Here is a 22,320-nt window from a genome sequence, read left to right on the forward strand (position 1 = left end):
CATCATATTAGTTTTCTCATTCGGGTCTCTTCGAACTATTCTAACAATCGACTTCTCCAAGTGTACAGATTCGTTGAAAAAGATGATTAATTAAAATATTTTAACTTTATGAAATAAAATTATATAGCTGCCTTAAGCGAAATTTCCATTCTCAGAGAGGTGGTCACGAATTTCGTGGTTAATTCTTTAATCTTCACATGAGATTGCCTATTTTCCATATGTTTCTCGGATAGCTATTTACAAAGAGAACCCTGTTTTCTGCATGGATGACAGCCACAAACCCTCAAAGGAAGAATATGAAGGTGGAAGCATATCTTTTGCTGACACCAGCGATTCAACCAATTCAGCAATTTGATGTCTCAGCATGAAAACTTCATCTGCCAAATCCTTTTTTACCCAATCTTCTATTGTCCTGCATAAGTTTCTGTTGTCAGCCACTGCAGCACTAGAGAAGGAAACGAGGGTGATGAAAACACAAATGATTACTTAAATTGAACCGGCCACAATATAGTCGGTTCTTATTATAGCAAAATCATCACATACTGAGTCTCTTAAAAATACCTTTAGAATTAGATCCTTGGCCTAATTATTGCTTGTTCTGAAAATTGTTAATTTTCAATGGTGAATCATACTTTCTTATTGAATCGAGAAGATATGGCTACTTATATTACACAGTGAAAAAAGAAGACCCAGAACAGGCTGAAATGTTAAACCAACCTTATTTGAGATTTTGTAATGTTGCAGCATTCTGAAAAGAGCACCTTAATGATAGGTTGTAGATCTATCTTAGACGGTGGTTCTGAAATACCCTCTGTACCCAAACAGTAACCAGTACAGGACCAACAATTTGTGTTTACGAGAACAATTTGCAGCATTAAAGATTTGGTTTTCAGATCTCTAACCACAGTCCGAAATGATAATTCATCTTTTGCATTATCAAGTAGCTGATCCGAGAACATTCTACCCAAGGTATAATTCCTGTTCATAAAATAAAATTAATCCAAATATTAAAACGATGTCAACCAATCAGTACTCAAACAAACTTCAGTAAACAGGGATAACAAGATCCGAAATCGGGAGGGGGTAGAGTGAGAGAGAGAGAGTGCATGTGTGTGTGCTGCTTCACAAAACAACCGTAAAAATAAAAGTATTTACACAATCAAATTAAGAATACAAGTATAATAAAGGACTATCATTACCAACCTGAATAGGTCTCTTGATCCACCAACTGGTAAGCTAGTGGAAATGTAGCATTTAAACAATCGAACTCCACCATCTACAGGTGCACGATCATTACTACATGGGTATGCTCCAAGAAGAGATGAACATTGAGGGCATACAAACTCAATCCACTCGACGTCCATTGAAAGATTGGAGGATCTAACCATGAAAACGTTTCCAAGGAAGCCATTAAGGAAAGATTTTTTATTATCCAGAATCTCCATATTTTTAGAAGGTTTCTGGCTCTCTATGAGAGCTTCAGAAGTGTGATGCATGCAACATCCCTGTGCCAATGTCAAATTTACAGGGAAATCTGATTCGGATGATGGATGAGATAAATGGTCCCCATTATTTTCTTTACCTTCACAGTTTGCAGCAAATTCTTCATGCTTAAATTGTGTGAACCTTGATTTCTCATTCCGTGAATGATTACTTCCTGAGTTCAGTGTAGATCCACCAAACTCATGGTCATCAATGGAATCTCCTTCATCTTCATAACTCTGGCATCCTCCCAAGTCAGGGAAATTACAACCAACAATATCATCCTTGCAAAGAGCAATGGTTGTAGAGTTCAAGAGACATACACCCTTTGCACATGTGTAGGAATTTACATACCTAGTAACCAGCTTCTCACTTATGCCTCCAAATGAACAGCAGCAAGCACCAAACCAATTGTCAGCCACCTCTCTCCAGTTGACTGAAGGCATTTCCACAAAATTTCTACAGATGTGAATGAAATTTGCAAATGAAGACACACATGTAAAAACGAAAATTCATAGTTGAATGCAAGTTAAAAACTCCAAGTGACACATGTAAAAAGCAACTAAGCCAATGCTCTTATAATGGTAATGGGTGGCAATTTCATATATTCATATGGGAAGTGAAATTGCAATAATTGTGGTGAACTGGTGATACAAGACATCAACAAGAAATTGGTTGTTCAGGCAATGGACTGCCAGTGCGGAATTTTTTTATGCTGGTGCACAGCAAAGCAATTTCCACTGTGGTTATCTTACCAAAGGAATCCAAAATTATTTTTTTTTGCTTGCTAAGATACCAACTTCAGTTGCTGCGGCTACTTATATTGTTCTTATGATACTCCCAATACTGAAGCAGTCCCTTTCCGAATGGCCAGCTATTGACCTTCTCATTTACTAGCCATATTATTAACTAAACTCCTAATTATAAAGTAATTAAACTAACACATTCTCAAAAACACATAAAACCTTCACCAAATATATATAGAGATATAGATATAGATATTTCAGATACCCACGTTATTTTTGTATAACGCATTTATTTAAAAGAGTGACAAAGACCGAACCTGAGAGGACTTCTGGTCAATTTAACGGAGCAACTTCTGCAGTAAAAGTCGACTCCTCCACAAGACGAAAGACTCTTTATATCTGAACCAACCAACCAACAAACCAACCAGCAAACCATAAGATAAAAGAATACACTTTATTATACATAGTATGTGAAAATAAAAAACTAAAAGAAAATTATTAAAAAAAAAAAACCAAAAAAAAAAAAAAAAAGGTTGTTCTTCCACAGACCACTAAAGATTGATAAACACAGAATATGGTAAAAGTTTTAGACACTTTCCACACATTAACTCGCCAATTTAAACATCTAAAACTGTAATAAAAAAGCTCGCAGCTATGTTTTTCCAAAAATAAATAAATAAATAAAATCGTTATTTTTCTTACGGTTGAAAAGATTATAAATAGCTAGAAGAATCAGAAGGAACCATTAAAAGTTTGGCTTTCGTTTTCTTTCTTACTAAATTTATCAGCAATCAAACAAAGAACTAAACAAAACAGAATGAGCAATAAGTTCAATCCAACCTGAATCCATAGACATCCGCTTCGACGAAGCATCGGAGGACGCATTTTCTACGTCGTCAGTCAAATTCAGAATGGAATCGAAGCTTGAAATAATAGGATGATCAACAGGAAGAAGCAGGACGAGCTTGACCTCAATGTGATCATCCAACGCTTTGAAACTCACAGGGGATTCGGAATCGACCAAAACCCTCGGTATTGGAACCCTAAGCGAGATATGTGTTTCTTGGCACCAGCTGACCAGAACCGAGGACTGCGAGAGACTTACACGGACCTTGAGGTTCTGACACTGAGTCGAGGGGTTAGTGTGCGAATCGAAAAGGAACAATCGGAGGGTTGGGATGTGAGATTGGGCTTCCCAAGTGAACCGCCATTTTCTAGGGTTTTCACCAGTGCGAAGCTCCAGGGACATCCTTCTTCGTCTGCTTAGTTCGCTGCACCTTGCTCTTTCTATTACCCGCTTGATTCCAACGGTTACTTTTGCTTGCTAAATGGGCTATTTATTGAAAGCCCAAAAATTGTCCATTGGGTCGACAACTTTTTCATCTGTCCCTTAGCCCATCAGATTATGGCCAAACAATGGCAGGTCCATGCAATATCCATTTCACAGTCCAAAACTTTGTTTTCAAATACTAGATTTTCATACATGTCTGAATTACAGTAATAAATATTATTATTTATAATAACAACAAATTTTTTTTTTCTTAATTTGGAAGTATTAATGACTGAATATTTTTTGATATTGTGATTGTATTATTGAAAGTTTTGATAAATCATGTGAAAATATAAAGACAAATCTCAAACAAATAAAAAGCACATAAAATGTTAATAGAATTTTTTATTTTCTTTTTTTGTTTATATGCCGTAGCCTACAAAGTCTATAGAAATCTGAAAAGCGCTAAACGGGGAGAGTGGTTGTCTTTGCTATCACTTTGTTTGATTTGAGAATGAAAACCAATCATCAAAAAGGTCATGTCCAATATATGCATTATTGCCTTACAGAATAATGTTTGCACGCAATCAAAACTACAAGTAAGACAGATTGGTCGAGATGATATAATTGACAATATATATATATATATATATATATATTTGTTTTTCCATAAATATGTCATCAAAATATAATGTATATTTTTGACAACAACGATATGTATATATATATATATATATATGTTACCAATTAATTAAATTGAAGTATCAAAGACATGTATATAATAGAATACATAGTGCTCATTTTTTTAAAATATATATAAGTTTGACATGTAGGCTAAAACTTATTGTTGTTAACCTCGAGGATTATAAAAATAGATCAAACTGTCAAGTTGGAAAAACAAAATATATATATATATATATATATATAAACATGAAAACAAAATATCTTATTAAATTTGACAGACACCATAAAAATTGTGGTAATCAGCCGCCACTCACCTAATAAAAAAATGTGAATATTCAATATCACCGACGAAGGGGCTAATTAATTAGCTTTTATTTAGTTCTTGTTATTTAATAGTTATTTCATTTATGATCATGTTCCTTTTGTCATGTTTGGTTGGCCACATGCTTTTCCTTATTCATCTCTCTCACTTCCAAGTTCCAACCATTCCGTTCCAAGATAAATCTCGACATCATCCTCCCACTTTCTCAAATAAAATCTTATGGTTAATTTGTTTTTCAAATTTTTAATAAAAGAAAGTTTATTATAAAAAACTAATAAAATTATATCCATTTTGCGAATTTAATATTTGCGATGAGTTAAAAGTTTACGACCCCTAAAGGAAACCATGAAGAACAAGTTAATCAGTTCAAAGTCTACAAAGTTATACTTATTATACATGATCGTTTTGGCATATAAATTAATAATAAATCTGTGGAAACAACTTGAAAGTTTAATCGTTCTGAAAATGATATGGTAGTAACTGGTTGGTGGTTCAGCTATCTTAATTACAAAATAGTAGCTTTTATTATATGTTGTTTAATCTGTATTAAAAAAAAAAAAAAAAATCTGAATGATGCAAAACTTGTTTTGAATAAATCATTTGCCTTTCACGAAATTCAATGTGAAAACCACAAATTAATTAGTGATTTTTAAGATCAATAAGTTGGCAGCTTTTAATTTAGAAAATCTGAATATAAATTAAATTTAATTAACTATATTAAACTAAAGTGGCAAAACGGATGTTTAGTGGAGAAAACTATTAATTAACAACTTGCACTAGACACGTTATTACCAATAAACTTGTACTAGACATGTTGGGTAGCATTAAATTGATAATATAATAATAATGGAAATATAGAATAGTATAGTGAGACTTCCAATGACCCTTTTTTGATGCTTTTATGCATCACGAAGCACAGAATCTTGCCATCTTTTTTATTTTTAATGTCTCTCTAGGTGTACTTTGTTGTCAACCCATTGATAATAAAATTACATACACATGTTATTAATTACAAAACTAAGTTCTACTTTTACTTTTTTTTATATATATATATATATATATGTATGTATTGGCCAAGTATATATGGACTGTATTGGTCAAATATAAATTTTAGATGCAAGTCCTGGACATCTGCTGTAAGGTATTCGAAGTCGGCGATTGTTTTTTGTCTTTTTTGGTCGTCATATGCGTGGCCACTGTACTGGCCTGTAGAAAAGCATAAGGTATCGTTCAACCAAAATAAAAAAATAAAAAATAAAAAGGAAAAGGAAAAGTTTTAAAAAAGAAAATAAAAAGGGGGAAAAAAGCATAAGGTATCCATTTTTGACTAAATTTGTCAGTATTTTGGGTTGAAATAATCATAAATTCTTTTGGTTCAACTCTTAGTGTTGTAGAAGCCGTTGATCTAGTGGAATGGTAAAGCTTTTAAAAAACCTCTTTCAATTTTTATTTGAAATAAAGGGTGGCAATTTGGATTTAATATCAGAAATCCAACTTGAAAACTACTTTCTAATTAATTTATTAGTGTCAACAGGATTAATACCATTGTAAATAATAATTGAAAAATAAATTAATTATTAATCCAAAATGATAAATAAATGATTAATCCAAAATAAATAAGTTCAATTAATGCATACAAATTAAATATAAAGACAAATAGATATATATTTAAAAATTGATAAATTAATTAAAATTTAATATATATAGTATAAAAAGAATAAAATATTATAAATCATCAAGTTAATATATTTAACATAAATATTAAATAAATTTAGGTTAGGGTTAAGAAACCTCAGCGCCATTAATAATAGTAAATAATGAGTTAACACAAAACACAACCCATTAACACAAATTGTCATCTTTATAAGTGATATATAACAAACTTATCATTAGGTTTGAAATTTCTACCTTAATTCTATGAACATCAATATTATTTTTCATTTAAATATATTTATATCATAGGAAATAATTTTTTTTACTTTTCGAATATTAGTAATTGGGAATCATTTTTAAAAAGATAGTTGGGAATAATCTTCCTCTTTTTTACCATAATTAATTATCCATCTCCAAATTAAAAGAATATGGTCTAATTTATCAAAGGGGTTTTTATTTTGTATAGAATATGATTAAATATTGAGCATTTCTAATGGTGCACTTTATTGTAAAGAGCATAAGTTTCAAAATAAAAATATTTTAAAGAATTTTAAAAAATAAAAAGTGAGATTTTTTTATCTAATTCCAATAACATTTTGTTTTGCATTTTTCATAAACAATTATGATTTACCTTTTTCATTTTTTTCCCCTTCTCCATAGTAAAATAGTATTTGAAAAAATAAAATATAAATTATAGTTAGTAAAATTTAATTATAAATATATATATATAATTTTATATTAATAAATGAACTTATTAAAAATAAGAGTGGGTTTAATTATTTATAATTAGAGAATCAAACTTCACTTTTTATTTTTAAAATGTAGAAGAAAAGTCTTAAAAAGCTTGTGAATGCTCTTGGGTGTTAGCCATATACTTTGTTTCCCTTTTTTTTTTTTTTTTTTTTTTTTTCCTGGTCGGTTATTTATCACGATTAATTAATACTTATCATGTATAAAGCAACCTTTTCCTCGCCTTAACATAGCACCACCACTAATAGGAAGCAATTTCACACAAGTAATTAAGAACACAAATGTGAATATCAATACTTTCGAAGTCCACTCAATTTGTACGACTACAGCCATGGAAGCCATATAAACAAACAACCTAAAAATCTCAATAATGGTTAATACTTTATATAATTAAACTCATTTGTCCATATCATATTCTATATATATCATGTTACTCTTTCTATATATTATATGCATAGTGACCGCCCACCGGATTCGAAAAATATATGAAAAAACAAAAAAAAAAAAAAGAAAGAAAAAGACTAAACAATTTTCAAAATAAAAGAAATTTATTTTATGACTTAGAACAAACCAGAGACAGGCCCTCTTACATCAGCATAGTTTAATTTTTCAATGATTGAACCCCATAATATTGGTTTTTTTTGTTTTTGGGTATTTCATTCATCTAAAGTCCCAGAAAACATTGCAAATAATTGACTTTTTTTTTTCTTTGCTTTTGTTACGTGTTTCAACAATCCCTCATATTGTAATTCATAATTAACAACCAATAATTCCGAAACAAGATCAATACATAAAAGTGTGATCAGCAGCAGCCATGATTGGTTGATTCACATGAATTGAATTCCAGGGATTCACAAACCCATCAGAAACGATCATATCCTGATGATCGGTCTCCACAAGCCAGTTGCTTGAATTTATATAATCAATGATATCATTCAGTGACTGTAATCTGTTGTTGAGCTCAGCCATCTGAGCTTTGAGCACAGAGTTCTCTGCCTCAAGGTTGATATAGAGCTGGGTGGTGATGTTCATGCTCATCAAGATTTGGTTGTTGTCCTTCCTCAGCTGACCCACCTCCGCTGACAGATCGTCAAGTTGCTTCTGTTTTCGCATCCGAGAACGCCGGGCCGATTCCCGATTTGAAAGCATTCTTTTCCTTTTTCTTTGATCCATCAGTTGGTGTAGATCTTCTTCCGAACCTGATGAGTTCTGAAGCGTGCTTGACGACCCTGAAGATGCCCTTCTAGGAGAAGCCATATATATATATATATATGTATATGTGATCTATAATAATATATGCTTCACAAAAAGCTAGCAAATTTAATTACCAACAACGACAACAATAATTAGGAAGAAATGTTATTAGCTTGGAAAGAAACTAGGAAACCAAAGATTAAAACAGAGATAATATAATATTGCACAGGACCCGAATGTAAAACTATGTCGAAAACAAACTAAAATAGCAATATTATTATAATGACTAAATAGTTTTGGATCTAGAGGAGACGCAGTTCATGAGAAAACGTAGAACCAGTAGAGGAAAACAACTGAGAAAGATTGAACTAAATGGGTCCTGCGCCTGAGGGTGGAATTGATCATAAACCCAGAAAGGAGGATTTCACTGATTACTGGAGACATGAGTCTCTAACATCAATAACACTATATTAAAGCATCAAACTGAAAAAGAAAACGCGTTTGATGAGAAAATAAGGTAGGAGATCAAAGAGAGCAAGATGTTAGCATGAGAAACAGAGAAACAGATATATGAAAAGGAAGCAGAGAAACAGAGAAACAGAATTTCGGAGAAGCAGAGAAACAGAGAGATATAAGAGAGACCAAAACTTAACAGAGAGGAAACTATAACAGAGGAAAGAGGCTTTGGTTGGCGTTGATGGTGGAATATATAGACCAACCAAGCCCATAGACTAGAGAAGAAGGGACCACCTTCTTCTATAAAGTTTTTCTATGCAAATTTTAATAAATATTTAAAAATTTAATTGGCTAAGATTTTAAATATCCAAATCAGCCAACTTAAAATAGAAAAATAATTGTATTGAGGAAAAAAAATATTTTTAGGTGTCAAATATTGAAAAAAAAAATTTAAAAGATTAAATTGTGGAATAATTAAATAGAAATTTTTTTACAAGATTAAATTGTGGAATAATTAAATAAACATTTTTTTACTCGATAAAATAGAAAAAAAATTTCTAAATATTTAATTGAGCGAAAATTTTTAGTAAAAAAGAATTTTAAATAGAAAAATGAAAAAAAATAATTAAGTCCCAATCAGCTTATTTTTATCACTGGTTTGAATTTAACTTGAAATATTTTTATAGAGAAAAGTGGTCTAAGAGCCGCCTAATTTTTCGCCCATAAACTACAATAATTTAATTAAAAAAAAAAAAATAGAGCAATATTAGGTGGCTTGTACGACGTCGTTTTTTCTCAGTGTTGTGCGCCTTGTCAATAGGATGTATTCCTCATCGGAGACTTTTCTAACCTAAACCATGAAACGTGGCAAAATATTAGTGGAGGATGCTGCCACGTTTTACCCAAACTATCGACAAGCACCAGTTATGATTCAGTTGATTGATTCTACCACCAACAGAGGTCAAAAAAGGAGAGTAACCGCTAAATGTGGGAAAAAAGTGTATGCGTGGCATCAAAAAAATCCAACAGATAGGTGGGGATGACTAAAAAAGAGATCCGACGGTGGACATACTATATGGGGAAGAAAGTCAGCAGAAATTTACTGAAAAAGTGGCAAATGCACTTACTGGTGGACGAGACCGAATCTAATAGGAATCTCAGCCGTACAGTATCACATGCTCGTTGTCAGACATCTGAAAAGGTTTCCAGAGGATCAGGCCCCGCCCACCGGCTCATACAACCCAATGGCCAGCTATATATATTCATGTAGCTGTGTATATTTTATTGTATATAGTTGTTTAATAAATTGGAAAGCAAAAAGGCAGATAAAAATGACACCCAAAAAACTTGTTGCTGAAATCAGTGATTCCAAAAATTCCAAAACTGACTGCCAGTGAGCCATGTGGTGTAGTTTTTGGAAATGGAAACATCTCCATTATGTCCTAGTTTCCAAGTAGAAATTAATCAACAGCAAAATGTCATCACCCGAGGACGAGATTACAATTTGGAATAAATATCCAATATTTTTTAGAGCATTTTTCTTTAATAAATCAATTTATATATATAAAAAAAAAAAGTAGGAAAGCTATATACTTGGAAAATAGTAAATTTTTATAAAATTATATTTTACATATCTTAAATTGTACAACTTAATTAATTATTTTATTTTTAAAAAATGAAAGGAAGTTAAATATTATGAAAACTGTGATTATACATATATAGCACTGGTTAACTGTATATTATTCCCTACTCTTACACAGAGATTATAAAGATACCATGTTGGATCTTCCTTATGTTTTTATTAGCAACTTAAGACTTGAGGAACTTAATATATACGCTAATAATAAGTATTCATAAATAAAAAAGAAAGCTTAGAAGAGTACTTTCAAGGATATTCCCTCTTAGAGATTCGAAATGCTTAGACATGGGTATATTAATCCCTCCACTAAAATATGCCTTTTAGTTACTGCCTCAAGCTTTAACCAAATTGTGCATGCATGCTTACTTTTTCTTCATATGTAAACATATCATAAAAATTTTAATTTCGTGCCTCAAACATATATGGACCCTACGTATATATATATATATATACATATTTAGCTAGACATTTTTTTATACAATACAAATTAATTTTATTTATATGAAATATCATATATATGTACAATGATTCCAACATTAATTTACAATTGGGTAACCAATCATTTGCATGCAGGTACATCAAACGTCAAGCGGTTACCTTTTTGAAAGGTGCATGCCAGACTACATATTGAGTTTGGCTTTGTTTTTTTTTTTGACAAAATAGAATAAATAAATTTCTAGATTATAAAAGAGGGGGGGGGGAGTAAATAAAAAGAAGGGAAAGAGCAGAGATTTATTACTTTGGACCAATTTGTTTATAAAGAAGGGCGATTGGAGAAGAGAAAACGTGCATTCATTTGTGGAAAAAGGAAGAAAGTGGTGGTGGGTTTGTGGGATGGTCTAGATCGTAGAGCCTTCCTTCCTATCGACGTAATTATTTTGTCAAGATCAAGTTGAAAAAGGTGTGTGTGTGTGTGTGTGTGTATACGTATCATCATTTTATTCAAACTTTTTTTTTTTTCAATATAATGGGGTGCCACTGATCTTCCTCTTGAAAAGGCAACAATTTGATGTTTATTTTTTTTCTTCTTGATATAGCCTCACGTTTCCCTGCACGTTCTCTTTCCCCTTTTTACAGTTTTTGCATTCATCAGTGCCATACTTTTCAGTATTCACCAGTTTTTCTTTTAACTAACATAGCAGGTGCATGGCACATCCAACAAATCTAAGGATAAATCAATAATGGTCCACAACTTCATAAAATAAAAATGGCCAATATCTACTCTCTCTCTTTTAAAAAAAAAAAAAAAAATTTGTTTTCTTGAAAATCAAAGCAATAGATTCTTTAAATATGCAATTGGTTAAGGAATTAATTAGAAAAAAAAATCATTTTAATTTGTTTTAAAGGATAACAAAAATGTCTAGTCATTTTTGGTACGTAATAGACCTAAAGACATCATGAAAAAGGCAATGGTTGACAAATTGAGAATTAGATATGGGATGATGATGAGCGATGTGTGCTAACTTTTTTTTTTCCGCCCCTTTACTTAGGTCTTCAATTGTTTAGTGCGTGTCTACTTGGAGACAGTAATCGAAAAGTAATAATGGGGTCATGGGACTTCAACCCAAGAATTGCCACACTAAGTAAACGAATCTTTTACAATATATGGACATATTCATAGAATATGTAGCAATTATAGCTGTAAAGCAGCATTCCAATCTTTTATATCCATCGTATAATATAATATATATAGTCGATCGTAACAGTATTATCATGTGTTTTTTTCATGGCACCAAATTCTGATTGTCAAGATTCCCTAAAATTTGACTAGTTAATATGATATATACATTGAGCATATGCATGTATCCTTTGAAAGTCATTGAATCGGAGGCCGCGAAGCTTCCCTAGACTTTCCCCACCTCAATTTTTATCTTTGCTGATATATATATATTATCATATAAGCCTACAATATTATAGGTAGGTAATAAACAATATTTAATCATCATGCTTTGTCTTTTCAGATATTAATTAATTAATTTTATGTATTAGTAAGTTCCTCTTTGGATATCCAAGGATTAATTCAGTACTTCTAACTTTATTGTACATTCACTCGGAACGAGAATGATTAATTCCACAGTTTTGAAGCTCTAGATTTTGTAAAAAATGAGATTTCATCATATATTATTGTTCATGAATTTTTTTTTAAAAAAATTGAAATAATAACGAATAGCTCCTATAAATAATGTCGATTAGTTTTTTAATATAAAAATTAATAGTTCTAAATCATAAATAAAATAATTTAACTCGTGTTTTTTCAACTACTTTTGAAATTGCAAACATTATAATACCCCCAAAAAAAAAAAAACAATATCAATCTAAAAAATCTTGTTCCAACAATAGATTTACTTTTTTAAAAGTCAAACATGTGGCTGAGAAGTTGTTCAAACACTATCAAATCCATCGTCTTTAAATGACACATGTGGCAAATGGTTAAATATCTACAAAGTTTTTCACTTTGCTACAGCAAGCCAAAGTACTCAGTTAAGCATCGCCAACCTCCCTCCTAATCCACAGGGAGTTGTCCAAACAGCTGACGGGGTTTTACAATAGTAAAAATTATAAATTTGAATTTTTTAGTATTATGATTTATGCGTGATTGAAGGATATCTTCGACCAAGGAACAGGCAGATGAAAAACATTTATTTTGTAGTCTTCTGTGAAAGGATATATGTTTGGCTGTCAATGTGATTCAACTATCTTTTTTAGCTTGGCCTTAAGAATTCAGATTCTAAGTTAAAAATTTTACAAAAAGAATTCCTAATTGTTTTTAAATTCTAAATTGGCTGTTTGATTGCCCTCATTTAATGTGGTAGTCTGGTCACTGTACATGTTCAACTCTTGGAGGCTTTTTGCACGCTTTTGTAGGCCCAGTCCACAACTGGGAGGCTGTCCATATCCACCTCCTTATAGAGCACACGGCCAGAAAAAGTCTCATGCTTATTAAAAAATATATATATATATATATATATTAATAATAAAATATTTGAATTAATACATATTTTGATTTGTACTATGTATGAATTGATAATGATAAAAGAATGTTCCTGGTAGAAGTAGTTTTCATTTTTCATTCATTTCATTATTTTGTATATATATATATATATCGAAAATAAACACAATAACTACTTTTCTATTATTATTAATTTTGAATTATGTTATCAATCTGGCCACAAATAGATGTCTATAGGCCACACAAGCATAGATTTGCTATTCATGCCCATGACCATGATTATAAATATACATTCATAATCACCAAAAAGAAAAAACAGCAACAAGCGGATGCATTTCTTTATTTAGCTCCTCCGTTTCTTCAAAGGAAATGTTTCAGATGGACTATCAATAACAATACAAGATAATAAATAGCCGTACATCAAATTTTAGTTTAACAATTACCTACATAATTACAAGATGCAAGGTCTAGCTAAAACTACTAAACCGGATACCAAAAACAAAAAAATAAAATAAAATAAAATTAAACAACAAAATCTCTTGTAAATTATGGTGTTCAAAGGCATATTTCTCATAGTTCTTCCTAGGAAACTAAATAAAACGCAGTCCTAAAAACACATCTTGTGAAGGAATGAGGTGAAGGAAATTAAAGCCTCAGGAGCGCTACTTATTATGAATTGGCATAAACAGCTTCTGGATGGTAATGAATCATCTCATTCCACATCATCTCCCTAATCATTTTCTCCCCCAAATTCTCATCTATATCAAGATTGACAGGGACCTGGGCAGGAGGATTCTGTCTTGGATCATAAAGATCTGACAGGTAAGGGTGTTGAAGTGCTTCTGTGACGGTGATTCTCTTAGTTGGATCAAACACGAGCATCCTTTGCAGCAAGTCTATGGCTAATGGATCGGCCAGGGGGTACAGATGGGAAAGATGAATTCCCCTAGAATAAGGCAGGGACCTTATGTACCTCCTAGCCTTTGGATTATCGATAAACTGAAGATCAGCTTCTTGTTGGCTGCCAAGGACGTTGATGATTAGTTTTAGTTGGTCCAGGCATTCAGTTCCAGGGAAGATTGGTCTCCGACCAAGAACTTCGGCAAAAATGCATCCTACAGACCAGACATCAATTGAAGTTCCATAATTGTCACAGCACAGGAGTAGCTCTGGTGCACGGTACCAGCGAGTGACTACATACTCTGTCATGAACTCGCCATTTCCTTTGCTTGTTCGTGCCAGACCAAAATCGCATATCTTTAGGTCACAATTAGCATTCACAAGGAGGTTTCCAGGCTTTAAGTCTCGGTGAAGGATGTTTGCTGAATGAAGATACTTTAGCCCTCGAAGCAACTGTAATGCATAATCCAAATTAGTGATAACCGACAATAAAACATAACTACAAGAAAATGATTTTGTAAACCAAGGATAAGTCTGAATAGAGAGTATGAAAACGAGGCCACATTTCTTCCAAGCTTAGCTATCCCATTATCTCAACTATAGAAACTAAAAGAAAGAATGTCCCTTCCTATTATAAATTAGGTGTGAACTTGCTCAAACTAATGCTTGACTGTCATAATATTGCAGTTTCTCTATGTATTCTGCATTTATCACATGTGGATGAATTTCCTTTTCATTTTTGCTAATTTCTAAAAGCATAGCTTTCAACTTATCCTTGTCTATTTGTCTAGTCATCTTTATAGACCGTTTTCCTTATTATTAAATTCACATCGCAGTAAAAATGAAATCAATTTCAACAGTTAGGAATTCATATGCAATCTCTGCTTTTGAATAAATTATCTTGTAATACATGTGTTTCGCATTGATTTGAGCACAAAATCAGTGGAAATAATGGGAGGACCATCTAAAAGAGTTTTAAGTAGCAGAACTACATCTCAAGAACAAAGCTGTTACCTGAAATAGAAAGTACTTGCAATGGTCATTAGAAAGAGTTTGTGAGGACTTGATAATTTGATGGAGATCTGTATCCATGAGCTCATAAACCAAATACACATCCTTGAAAGTTTCCCTGTAGATAGGCATCATAATATCCTTTAAAGCAATCACATTCTCATGCCGGACATGTCTAAGAAGCTTCAACTCCCTCAGAGTCCTCAGAGCATCAACCCGATTATCAAACACATTATTGATTTTCTTGATTGCAACTTTCTCGTTGGTTTCCATATTGATGGATGAGCACACCACACCATACGCTCCTCTCCCGATAGGCTTGATCGGAATATACTTGGTATCAATCTCGAACAATGTTTGCCACATTGTGTAATAATGCTTCCCTCGTTGCCTGGTTCCATTCGAAGACTCAACCAGAGTTGCCATTTGCCTACAAATCACCATAAACATAATCAAAATTACTCAACACCCATTGTAATTAGCTTAATTCACAATATCTTGTTTAAATTCTAAAGGATTACCAAGCAACAATGAATAATGAAAAAATCTAATACCAATTTGGATATAAACTCACTGATTCAGCTGGTCAGAGCTATAATTAAGTACTTTGACCGATAAAATTTATATGGAACCCCAACGGAAAATGAAAATCATGTGAAAAATGAAGGAACAACATGTCTTTGTGTGCGATTCTGTGAACATATACAAGCACATAACAAGGGTTAAGACTCTAGAATCGATACTTACTTGCCGCTTCTACTTTGCGTTTAGATCTTTTAGCTGTAACCTTCTTCCCTGTGATTGTTACTCTTTTCACTTTTCTTCTACTTTTTAAATAATAAATAAAATTTCTCACTTTTTTTTTTTCACCTTTTTCTCGCCCCCACTCTATTCCCCACCTCGTTCCGTCCTAATTCTATAAAAATCATAATTCCACCGTGTAACTCCTTGAAAATTCCATTCACACCTCAAATTTTCCTACTTCCACACCATGCTTGTGCCTGATTCTTCAAAATCAATTCAAAACTAGTCTCAAAATACAGCTCAAGAATCAAACTTTCACTCCGCTTCAAAATAAAGAATATTCTTTTTCCTTAAGACAATCAAAGAAAACCCAAACTTTCCCAGAACCTTAAAAAAAAAAAGAACCTCCGAATTTTACTCTACAATCTTCCAAAGTTCAGATAAACTCAAATTTTTTTTTTTTTTTTTTTCATACAAACTGAAGAAGAAAAACAGCCCAGGAAAGGAAAACTATTAACTAAAGAGAGAAGAGAGAAGGACAAAGAAGCGAACCTCAATAATTGTTGACCGGCATTAATAAGAAAAAGATTCCCATGTATAATCTATATCCTTATCTATACGGCTCAAAGCGACCAAATGGCTAACGGATTATGATTTTTTTTTTTTTATATGTCGTGGCGATCAAAGAGAGAGGAAATGCCCATGTTGAAGACTTAGATGCACAAATAAGGAAAGCCACATTTTGTATATATAAACAGATATTTTCAGAGAATTTATTTTTTATTTTTTAGTTTTTATTTTTTATTTTAAAAAAAGGGTTGGGGAGGAAAATAGGAATGGGGGCAGATCATGAGCCGAACCAAACCCATGACACCCACACGGCATCTGAAGCTACGTTACAAATAAGCTGAAACGACAGCTACGGATCTTTTCTCTTTTTCTTCCTTCCTTCATGCACAATTAAACAACCATATGGCATGCATTTAACACGCCACTTTTTGTCGGCTTCTCAGCTCAGCTACAGCTCGACTCGACTCGACTCGACTCAACTCATTCATCATCTTCCTGACTCTCCCTCCTGCCTTTTATCAAACCTGTACCAGTCAGACTCAGTCGCCATGTTTATCCACCTAACTTAAGAAAGACTTCTTCGCTCTCTTTGAAAAAACAAAAGTAAAAAGAAAACTTGAACACTTATCCATTTTGCCGCTTTTCAAATTGAGTAATTATACATGAATCAAATTTTTTTATCAAATTTTGATAATAAATTATATAGTAATTTTGTAATAATATTAAATTGATATTTTTATATATTTTTAAAAAAATAAATTATTTAAATGATACTACATTATAGATATCAAGATTTTGATAAAAAAATTTAATCTTTCAAGATATATCGTTTCCAATTTATACGGGATTAAAATTACCATACATACCAATACATATATAAATATATTTCTACTTCTTTAATTATTATTTTTTAAAATTACTTATAAATACACTTTGCTTCACCTACTACAAGTTGTGCATTTTAATTTCCAAACTTCAAAATCTATCATATTGCCAAACTGTTGCTTTTGTCGTTTAAGCTTAATTATGCATTTTCAACCATTGAATTTTATAAAATTAATGATACACAATTAATTATTACCTTATTGAATAATTATTTTATTTCATTTCTAACTAGTGTGTATCTTTGCTGATGTGTAATTTTGAGAGTTTTTAGAAAATTGTAAAGATGATAAAATCATTTTCTATGCTATTTGTGAAAATAAAAAGATAAAAAATAAAATAAAAGTGATTATTAGTTATTTTGTTTTTGAAAAACCACCTATTCATAATTTGCAAATTACTACTACTGCTACTAATAATAATAAAAATGTCAATGAGCTGACTCTTCAGAGATTACTTTCTAAAGAAAAGTAATTTTTTTAGAAACCATTTCCAAAGAGGTTCCAACTTTATTATAACTGGACAAAATTGAAAAATTGAACTGAAGTTATAAAATAAAAATATAAATATATAGAAGACAACATGAAACATTTTAAAGATTAAAAGTAAAATATAAAATATGTAATAGTTGAAAAGTACTAGTTAAATTTAATCCAACTATTAAAAATTAAAATTTTGAAAAATATATATATACATATATAGATATATATTCTATATAGGTGCATTGTACATAATATAGAATGGGTGTGGTGCGGTGCATGCTTTGCTTGGTTTGGTCTACAAATGATTAGAAGTTTAGAAAAATAGATGCAAAAGAAAGGATCAGAAGAACATTCGTTAAAAAACAGTCATATCAGCGGTGAAAGTGAAGCAATCGGCGCACCACCCACGTGGAAAAGTAGCTGCGGACGGCTACCTTTGCTTGTCTTTGCTCGATTGCTCAAGGTGGGTCCCATTCCTCTACCCCCCACCAATAATATTATTTCCCCTTACCACTTTGTTAGTCACCCTCTAATAAAGCCTTACCATCTGGATTTCTCATTTTGTCGTCCACCTCATGCTCTCTTCATAAAATCATTTATTATCTCTTTTCTACATTTTTTTGGGTCCCTTTTGGCTTTGATTTTGATTTTTGGTTTTGGATATTGTATACTTCAAAAATAAAAAATAAAAAATAAAAAAATGTAACTAATACGTGAAGTGTTAATCAGTGCTTTTTGAATGTGCTTTTCCCTAGTAAAAAAATGACACAACGTACAAGATAGTGACTAATCGATAAAATCCTTATCCAATAGAACCATAAAAAATTTAAAAAATAATAAAAAAATTGAAAGAAACTATGACAAACTCCACCAATTTACTGTGCAGTGAAAGAGAAGGTTAAAAGTTGAAACAATGCAAGATTAAAAACCCATTAATATTATGTTTTGATATTTGACCTACGTAATTTGACCCTTACGCACGGATCACTCCATATGATATGATTTTGTTATCTTTAAAATCTGCCACTAATTTTTTATTATTGCTGACTTAAAAGTGAAATATTAGGAAATCCCTTTATCCATATATATATATCCCTTTATCCATATATGTATGTATGTGTATATATATATTCCGAATAGCCAAATAGGATACTCCTTAAACAAGGAGGTTTATATTTAAAAATTGAATTTTGAGTTTTTTTTTTTTTTGTTTTTTGGTAAATAAAATTTAAATTTGAGTTATTTCATATTCAAAGGGCAAAAACAAAATCATACATATAATGACAGTTTTGAAATGTACATAGTGTCACATCAGGCTGAGTCTTTGTTAACTCAGTTTTTGTTTGTTTAGCAAAAAATAATTAACCGGCTGGCCTGTGCACAAATGGATTTTCTTCTCAATTAAGTTTCGGCCACCACACCAACTTATAAAGGAACCCACCTTTTCAGGAAGCACAAAAAACAAAAACAAAAAAATGACCCACCAAAGTGATTGAACAGTGCACCAAAGTAGCAACCAGGCAATTTCCATAATTACCACCCAAAAAAAACAAAAAAAAAAACCTAGGCAATCTCTATGAAAATAAAATTAAAAAAAAAAAGGAAAAAAAAAAAGAGAGCTGGGCTTCAAACTCAGATTGCGCAGTCCGCAATGGAAATATTTGGACCATTTAAGTATCAACATACAATCGAAGCCCAGACCAAAATAGACCCGTTTGATTGCTTCCCACCTAAAAAGGAGAGAAAATGTGGCTGCTGGGATTCGAGCCCAGGTCTCCACGGCCACAACGTGGAATTCTTACCACTAAACTACAGCCACAGGGATGTGGGATTCTTGTACATTTTAGCTTCTCACGTTGTGAATTTGGGGGGGAAAAAAAAAAGAATAAAAGGAAAATTGTATATGAATTATTTATCAATTAAGAGTAGGAAGTAGGCAGACCGTGATCCCTGAATTTAGAAAGCTTGTTTAATGTAAACCAAAGACAGCAAGCATTGTTTAGGCGTGCATTATGGCCTTTTCTTGTCAAACATCCTCAATCCCAGAACCTTTGACAGAGATTTGACATGAAAATAAGGTGTTGTCCCCAAAAAAAGAAAATTAAACGGGAAAAAATTATAGGTAAATGGAAGAAAAAGTTACTTCTAAATCCTATGTCCTAACTGGATTTTGTATGTGTGTGTTACCAACTCTAGCTCTAGTCTTTGTTCCTTCCAAGGTTCAAATTGGTCTGATCTGACATATAAACTATTCTGGGCAAAATTCTAGCTGCCTCTTTGGTAAAGTAGGATTAAAATATAGTACCCTTTAAGCTAAATATAATCATTTTTTTATTATTCATCTACAAATATATTCATGTAGCAATTCAATGAACATAAATTCCATTGATTTAAAAATACAAAATAATTTTGTCAATGCTTTTCTCAGTTATTCATATATTTGTATATAGATGAGAAACAAAATATTTCAAGACCTAATTTGAGATAGGATAGCGAATATAAAATTCTAATTCAACAAGCATTTATTGACCAATTTATCTACATAAGTATGTTAAATGAGCTTAACTTTTATGTCTTTATGGTTAATGATAGTTTACTTGTTTTTAAAAATTGAAAGTTTATTAAATTACTTTTTAAAAAATAAAAATAAAAAATAATTGAAGGAACAGGCGACATAATTCCATGAAAACGTAGCGGCTATTCCATGTTTTTTTTTAATCTTTAATTAGTTTTTTTGATTGCTCATCTACAATTTTTTTTTTAAAAAAAAGCATATTTGCAAAATTAAAAAATTACTAAAAACAATTTTCAAATTGAAAAAAAAAAGTTAAAAATTGGTTGGGTGAAACGGCGACACAGTTGTTGGCAAATGCATCACCTTCTCGTCTATTTAGCGACTCTTTCTTAAAAGACTGCATCACCTAAAACTATATTAGCTATTTCTTGTAGTATTATTACATCCAAGCGATTTGGCCTGGTGGTGTGGTGATTTCTTGATGCGTTGCCTGTTCATCTATTTGGCAACGCATTCTTTAAATAATGCGTTGCCTAACACTATATTAACTAGTTTTTGTTGTATTAGTACATGCAAGTCATTTGGTCTGGTAATGTGCTGATTTCTTGAGAGTGTAGAAGGTCTTGGGTTCAATTCTTGTTATGGTAAACTTGAAAAAAAAAAAAAGAAAAGGTGACGCATTTGTTGAAGAATGCGTCGTCATCTATTTGGCGATGCATTCTTTAAATAATGCATCGCCTAACACTATATTAGTTAGTTTTTGTTGTATTGGTCTGGTGGTGTAGTAAACAAAAAAATTGGAAAAAAAAAAAAAGAAAAGGGGATGCAAAAAATTGGAAAAAAAAAAAAAAGAAAAGGGGATGCATTTGAACAAATGCGTCACCTGTTCATCTATTTGACGACGCATTCTTTAATGCGTGGCCTAACACCATATTAAATAGTTTTTGTTGTACTAGTACATCCAAAAAAAAAGAAAAAAAAGAAGAAGCTGTGTACATATAATTGTTAGTTTGAGTGGTAGCAAAGGAAATAATCAGTGGTCGAGCATATATGGGTTGACTGCCAAAACTGAAAAGCCATGGATAAAGAAAGATAAGCAATTTGTTTTTAGTGAGGACTCTGGGAGATTCTCTTAACGCTGATGAAGAAGAAGAATAATGTATCCAACGTGGATTCCAATTGATGTTTTAGTATATCATATTTTTCAATATTATTATGCAAGTGGAGGTGGCTTAGACAGAGATAGGTAGGGACCTAACTAGTTAATTGGAATTTCAAAATTGTTGAAGGTCTCTCAGAAATATACAAAAAGCATCTTGGAATCCCAATGCTGGGGGGTAATAGTTAGCATTTTTCTGTCTGAATATATTTATATATATATATATATATATTTATTTATTTATTTATTTTTTAAATTTTCAACTACTTCATGCCAGCCAAAGCGAGAAAGGGAAAAACAAAGAAAGGAATAAAAGTAATGAGCAGAACATTGCATTTTGTCAAATAAACAACGTGGACAAAATTTAAAGATTTAATCCGTTATTTTAGTGCAACTAATAAACATGTAAACAATGTTAATTTAGGATTGAAGTTAAAGCATAAAAACATAAACATGTGTAAAAATGGTGAGGAATCGAAGGTCGGCAGTGGGCAAGGGCAGTAGGTTATTGGAACTTGGAGGCAGAAGACAAACCTGCCCATAATCTTTATTAATTTCACATTCTCTCCCTCTCACTTTTTTCCCCTGCAATAACTTTTCGTGGGGTCAGAGATCTGGTTATGGTATATATTATGGGTTTCTGTTTCAGTGAAGGACAGCTGAGTTTTGAATTAAAATATTGATGAAATTGCTAAATAACCTTATAGTTATACCGTCTATCACTAGCACAAATAATTCAATACTTTCAGAACACTTTCATAACTCTAGCTAGCTATCCTCTTCAGTGTACCTCCAGCTTCCTTAAATTATTATTATTATTATTATTTTTTCTTTTTGTTAATTACATGAGTAGTTTATGTTGTTTCTTAGTAAACAAAAGCTAGCAATAATATCCCCAACTAGCCAAAAAA

At 31.7% G+C, this 22,320-nt stretch overlaps 3 protein-coding genes and 1 non-coding gene across 6 annotated transcripts; all 4 read right to left on the reverse strand.

Moving 5' to 3' along the window:
* Positions 1 to 94: 94 nt before the first annotated feature.
* LOC107424576 (uncharacterized) lies at positions 95 to 3,616 on the reverse strand. 2 transcript variants are annotated; one of them, XM_060819011.1, is made up of 6 exons: positions 3,069 to 3,616; positions 2,546 to 2,627; positions 1,204 to 1,941; positions 718 to 978; positions 562 to 598; positions 282 to 412 (listed from the first exon to the last, which is right to left on the reverse strand). In XM_060819011.1, the coding sequence occupies exons 1-5, from the start codon at positions 3,475 to 3,477 to the stop codon at positions 583 to 585; spliced, it is 1,506 nt and encodes a 501-aa protein (XP_060674994.1). In that variant the 5' UTR covers positions 3,478 to 3,616; the 3' UTR covers positions 282 to 412; positions 562 to 582. The 2 variants fall into 2 exon arrangements, with proteins under 2 accessions (XP_015889905.1, XP_060674994.1); XM_016034419.4 differs by lacking the exon at positions 562 to 598 and having other exon boundaries at positions 95 to 412; positions 3,069 to 3,607.
* A 3,820-nt stretch (positions 3,617 to 7,436) lies between these two features.
* LOC107424569 (bZIP transcription factor 11) lies at positions 7,437 to 8,789 on the reverse strand. Its single transcript, XM_016034412.4, has one exon. The coding sequence runs from the start codon at positions 8,162 to 8,164 to the stop codon at positions 7,691 to 7,693; it is 474 nt and encodes a 157-aa protein (XP_015889898.2). The 5' UTR covers positions 8,165 to 8,789; the 3' UTR covers positions 7,437 to 7,690.
* A 4,670-nt stretch (positions 8,790 to 13,459) lies between these two features.
* On the reverse strand, positions 13,460 to 16,893 carry LOC107424568 (mitogen-activated protein kinase 7). 2 transcript variants are annotated; one of them, XM_016034410.4, is made up of 3 exons: positions 16,354 to 16,893; positions 15,061 to 15,487; positions 13,460 to 14,499 (listed from the first exon to the last, which is right to left on the reverse strand). In XM_016034410.4, the coding sequence occupies exons 2-3, from the start codon at positions 15,481 to 15,483 to the stop codon at positions 13,816 to 13,818; spliced, it is 1,107 nt and encodes a 368-aa protein (XP_015889896.1). In that variant the 5' UTR covers positions 15,484 to 15,487; positions 16,354 to 16,893; the 3' UTR covers positions 13,460 to 13,815. The 2 variants fall into 2 exon arrangements, with proteins under 2 accessions (XP_015889896.1, XP_015889894.1); XM_016034408.4 differs by lacking the exon at positions 16,354 to 16,893 and adding an exon at positions 15,805 to 16,342.
* A 2,589-nt stretch (positions 16,894 to 19,482) lies between these two features.
* Positions 19,483 to 19,554, reverse strand: TRNAH-GUG (transfer RNA histidin (anticodon GUG)). The gene has a single exon. It is a non-coding gene; the product is annotated as a tRNA-His (tRNA).
* Positions 19,555 to 22,320: the final 2,766 nt, after the last annotated feature.

Source organism: Ziziphus jujuba, chromosome 7, assembly GCF_031755915.1.
Source record: "Ziziphus jujuba cultivar Dongzao chromosome 7, ASM3175591v1".
Classification (NCBI taxonomy): domain Eukaryota; kingdom Viridiplantae; phylum Streptophyta; class Magnoliopsida; order Rosales; family Rhamnaceae; genus Ziziphus; species Ziziphus jujuba.

Coding starts and splice junctions, on each gene's coding strand:
- LOC107424568 (XM_016034410.4), bottom strand. CDS start 15,483: ATGGCAACTCTGGTTGAGTCTTCGAATGGAACCAGGCAACGAGGGAAG. Junction 14,500..15,060: donor GCAAGTACTTTCTATTTCAG/GTAACAGCTTTG, acceptor TATGCATTACAG/TTGCTTCGAGGGCTAAAGTA.
- LOC107424569 (XM_016034412.4), bottom strand. CDS start 8,164: ATGGCTTCTCCTAGAAGGGCATCTTCAGGGTCGTCAAGCACGCTTCAG.
- LOC107424576 (XM_016034419.4), bottom strand. CDS start 3,477: ATGTCCCTGGAGCTTCGCACTGGTGAAAACCCTAGAAAATGGCGGTTC. Junction 1,942..2,545: donor TTGACCAGAAGTCCTCTCAG/GTTCGGTCTTTG, acceptor TCACATCTGTAG/AAATTTTGTGGAAATGCCTT. Junction 979..1,203: donor GGATCAAGAGACCTATTCAG/GTTGGTAATGAT, acceptor TTTTATGAACAG/GAATTATACCTTGGGTAGAA.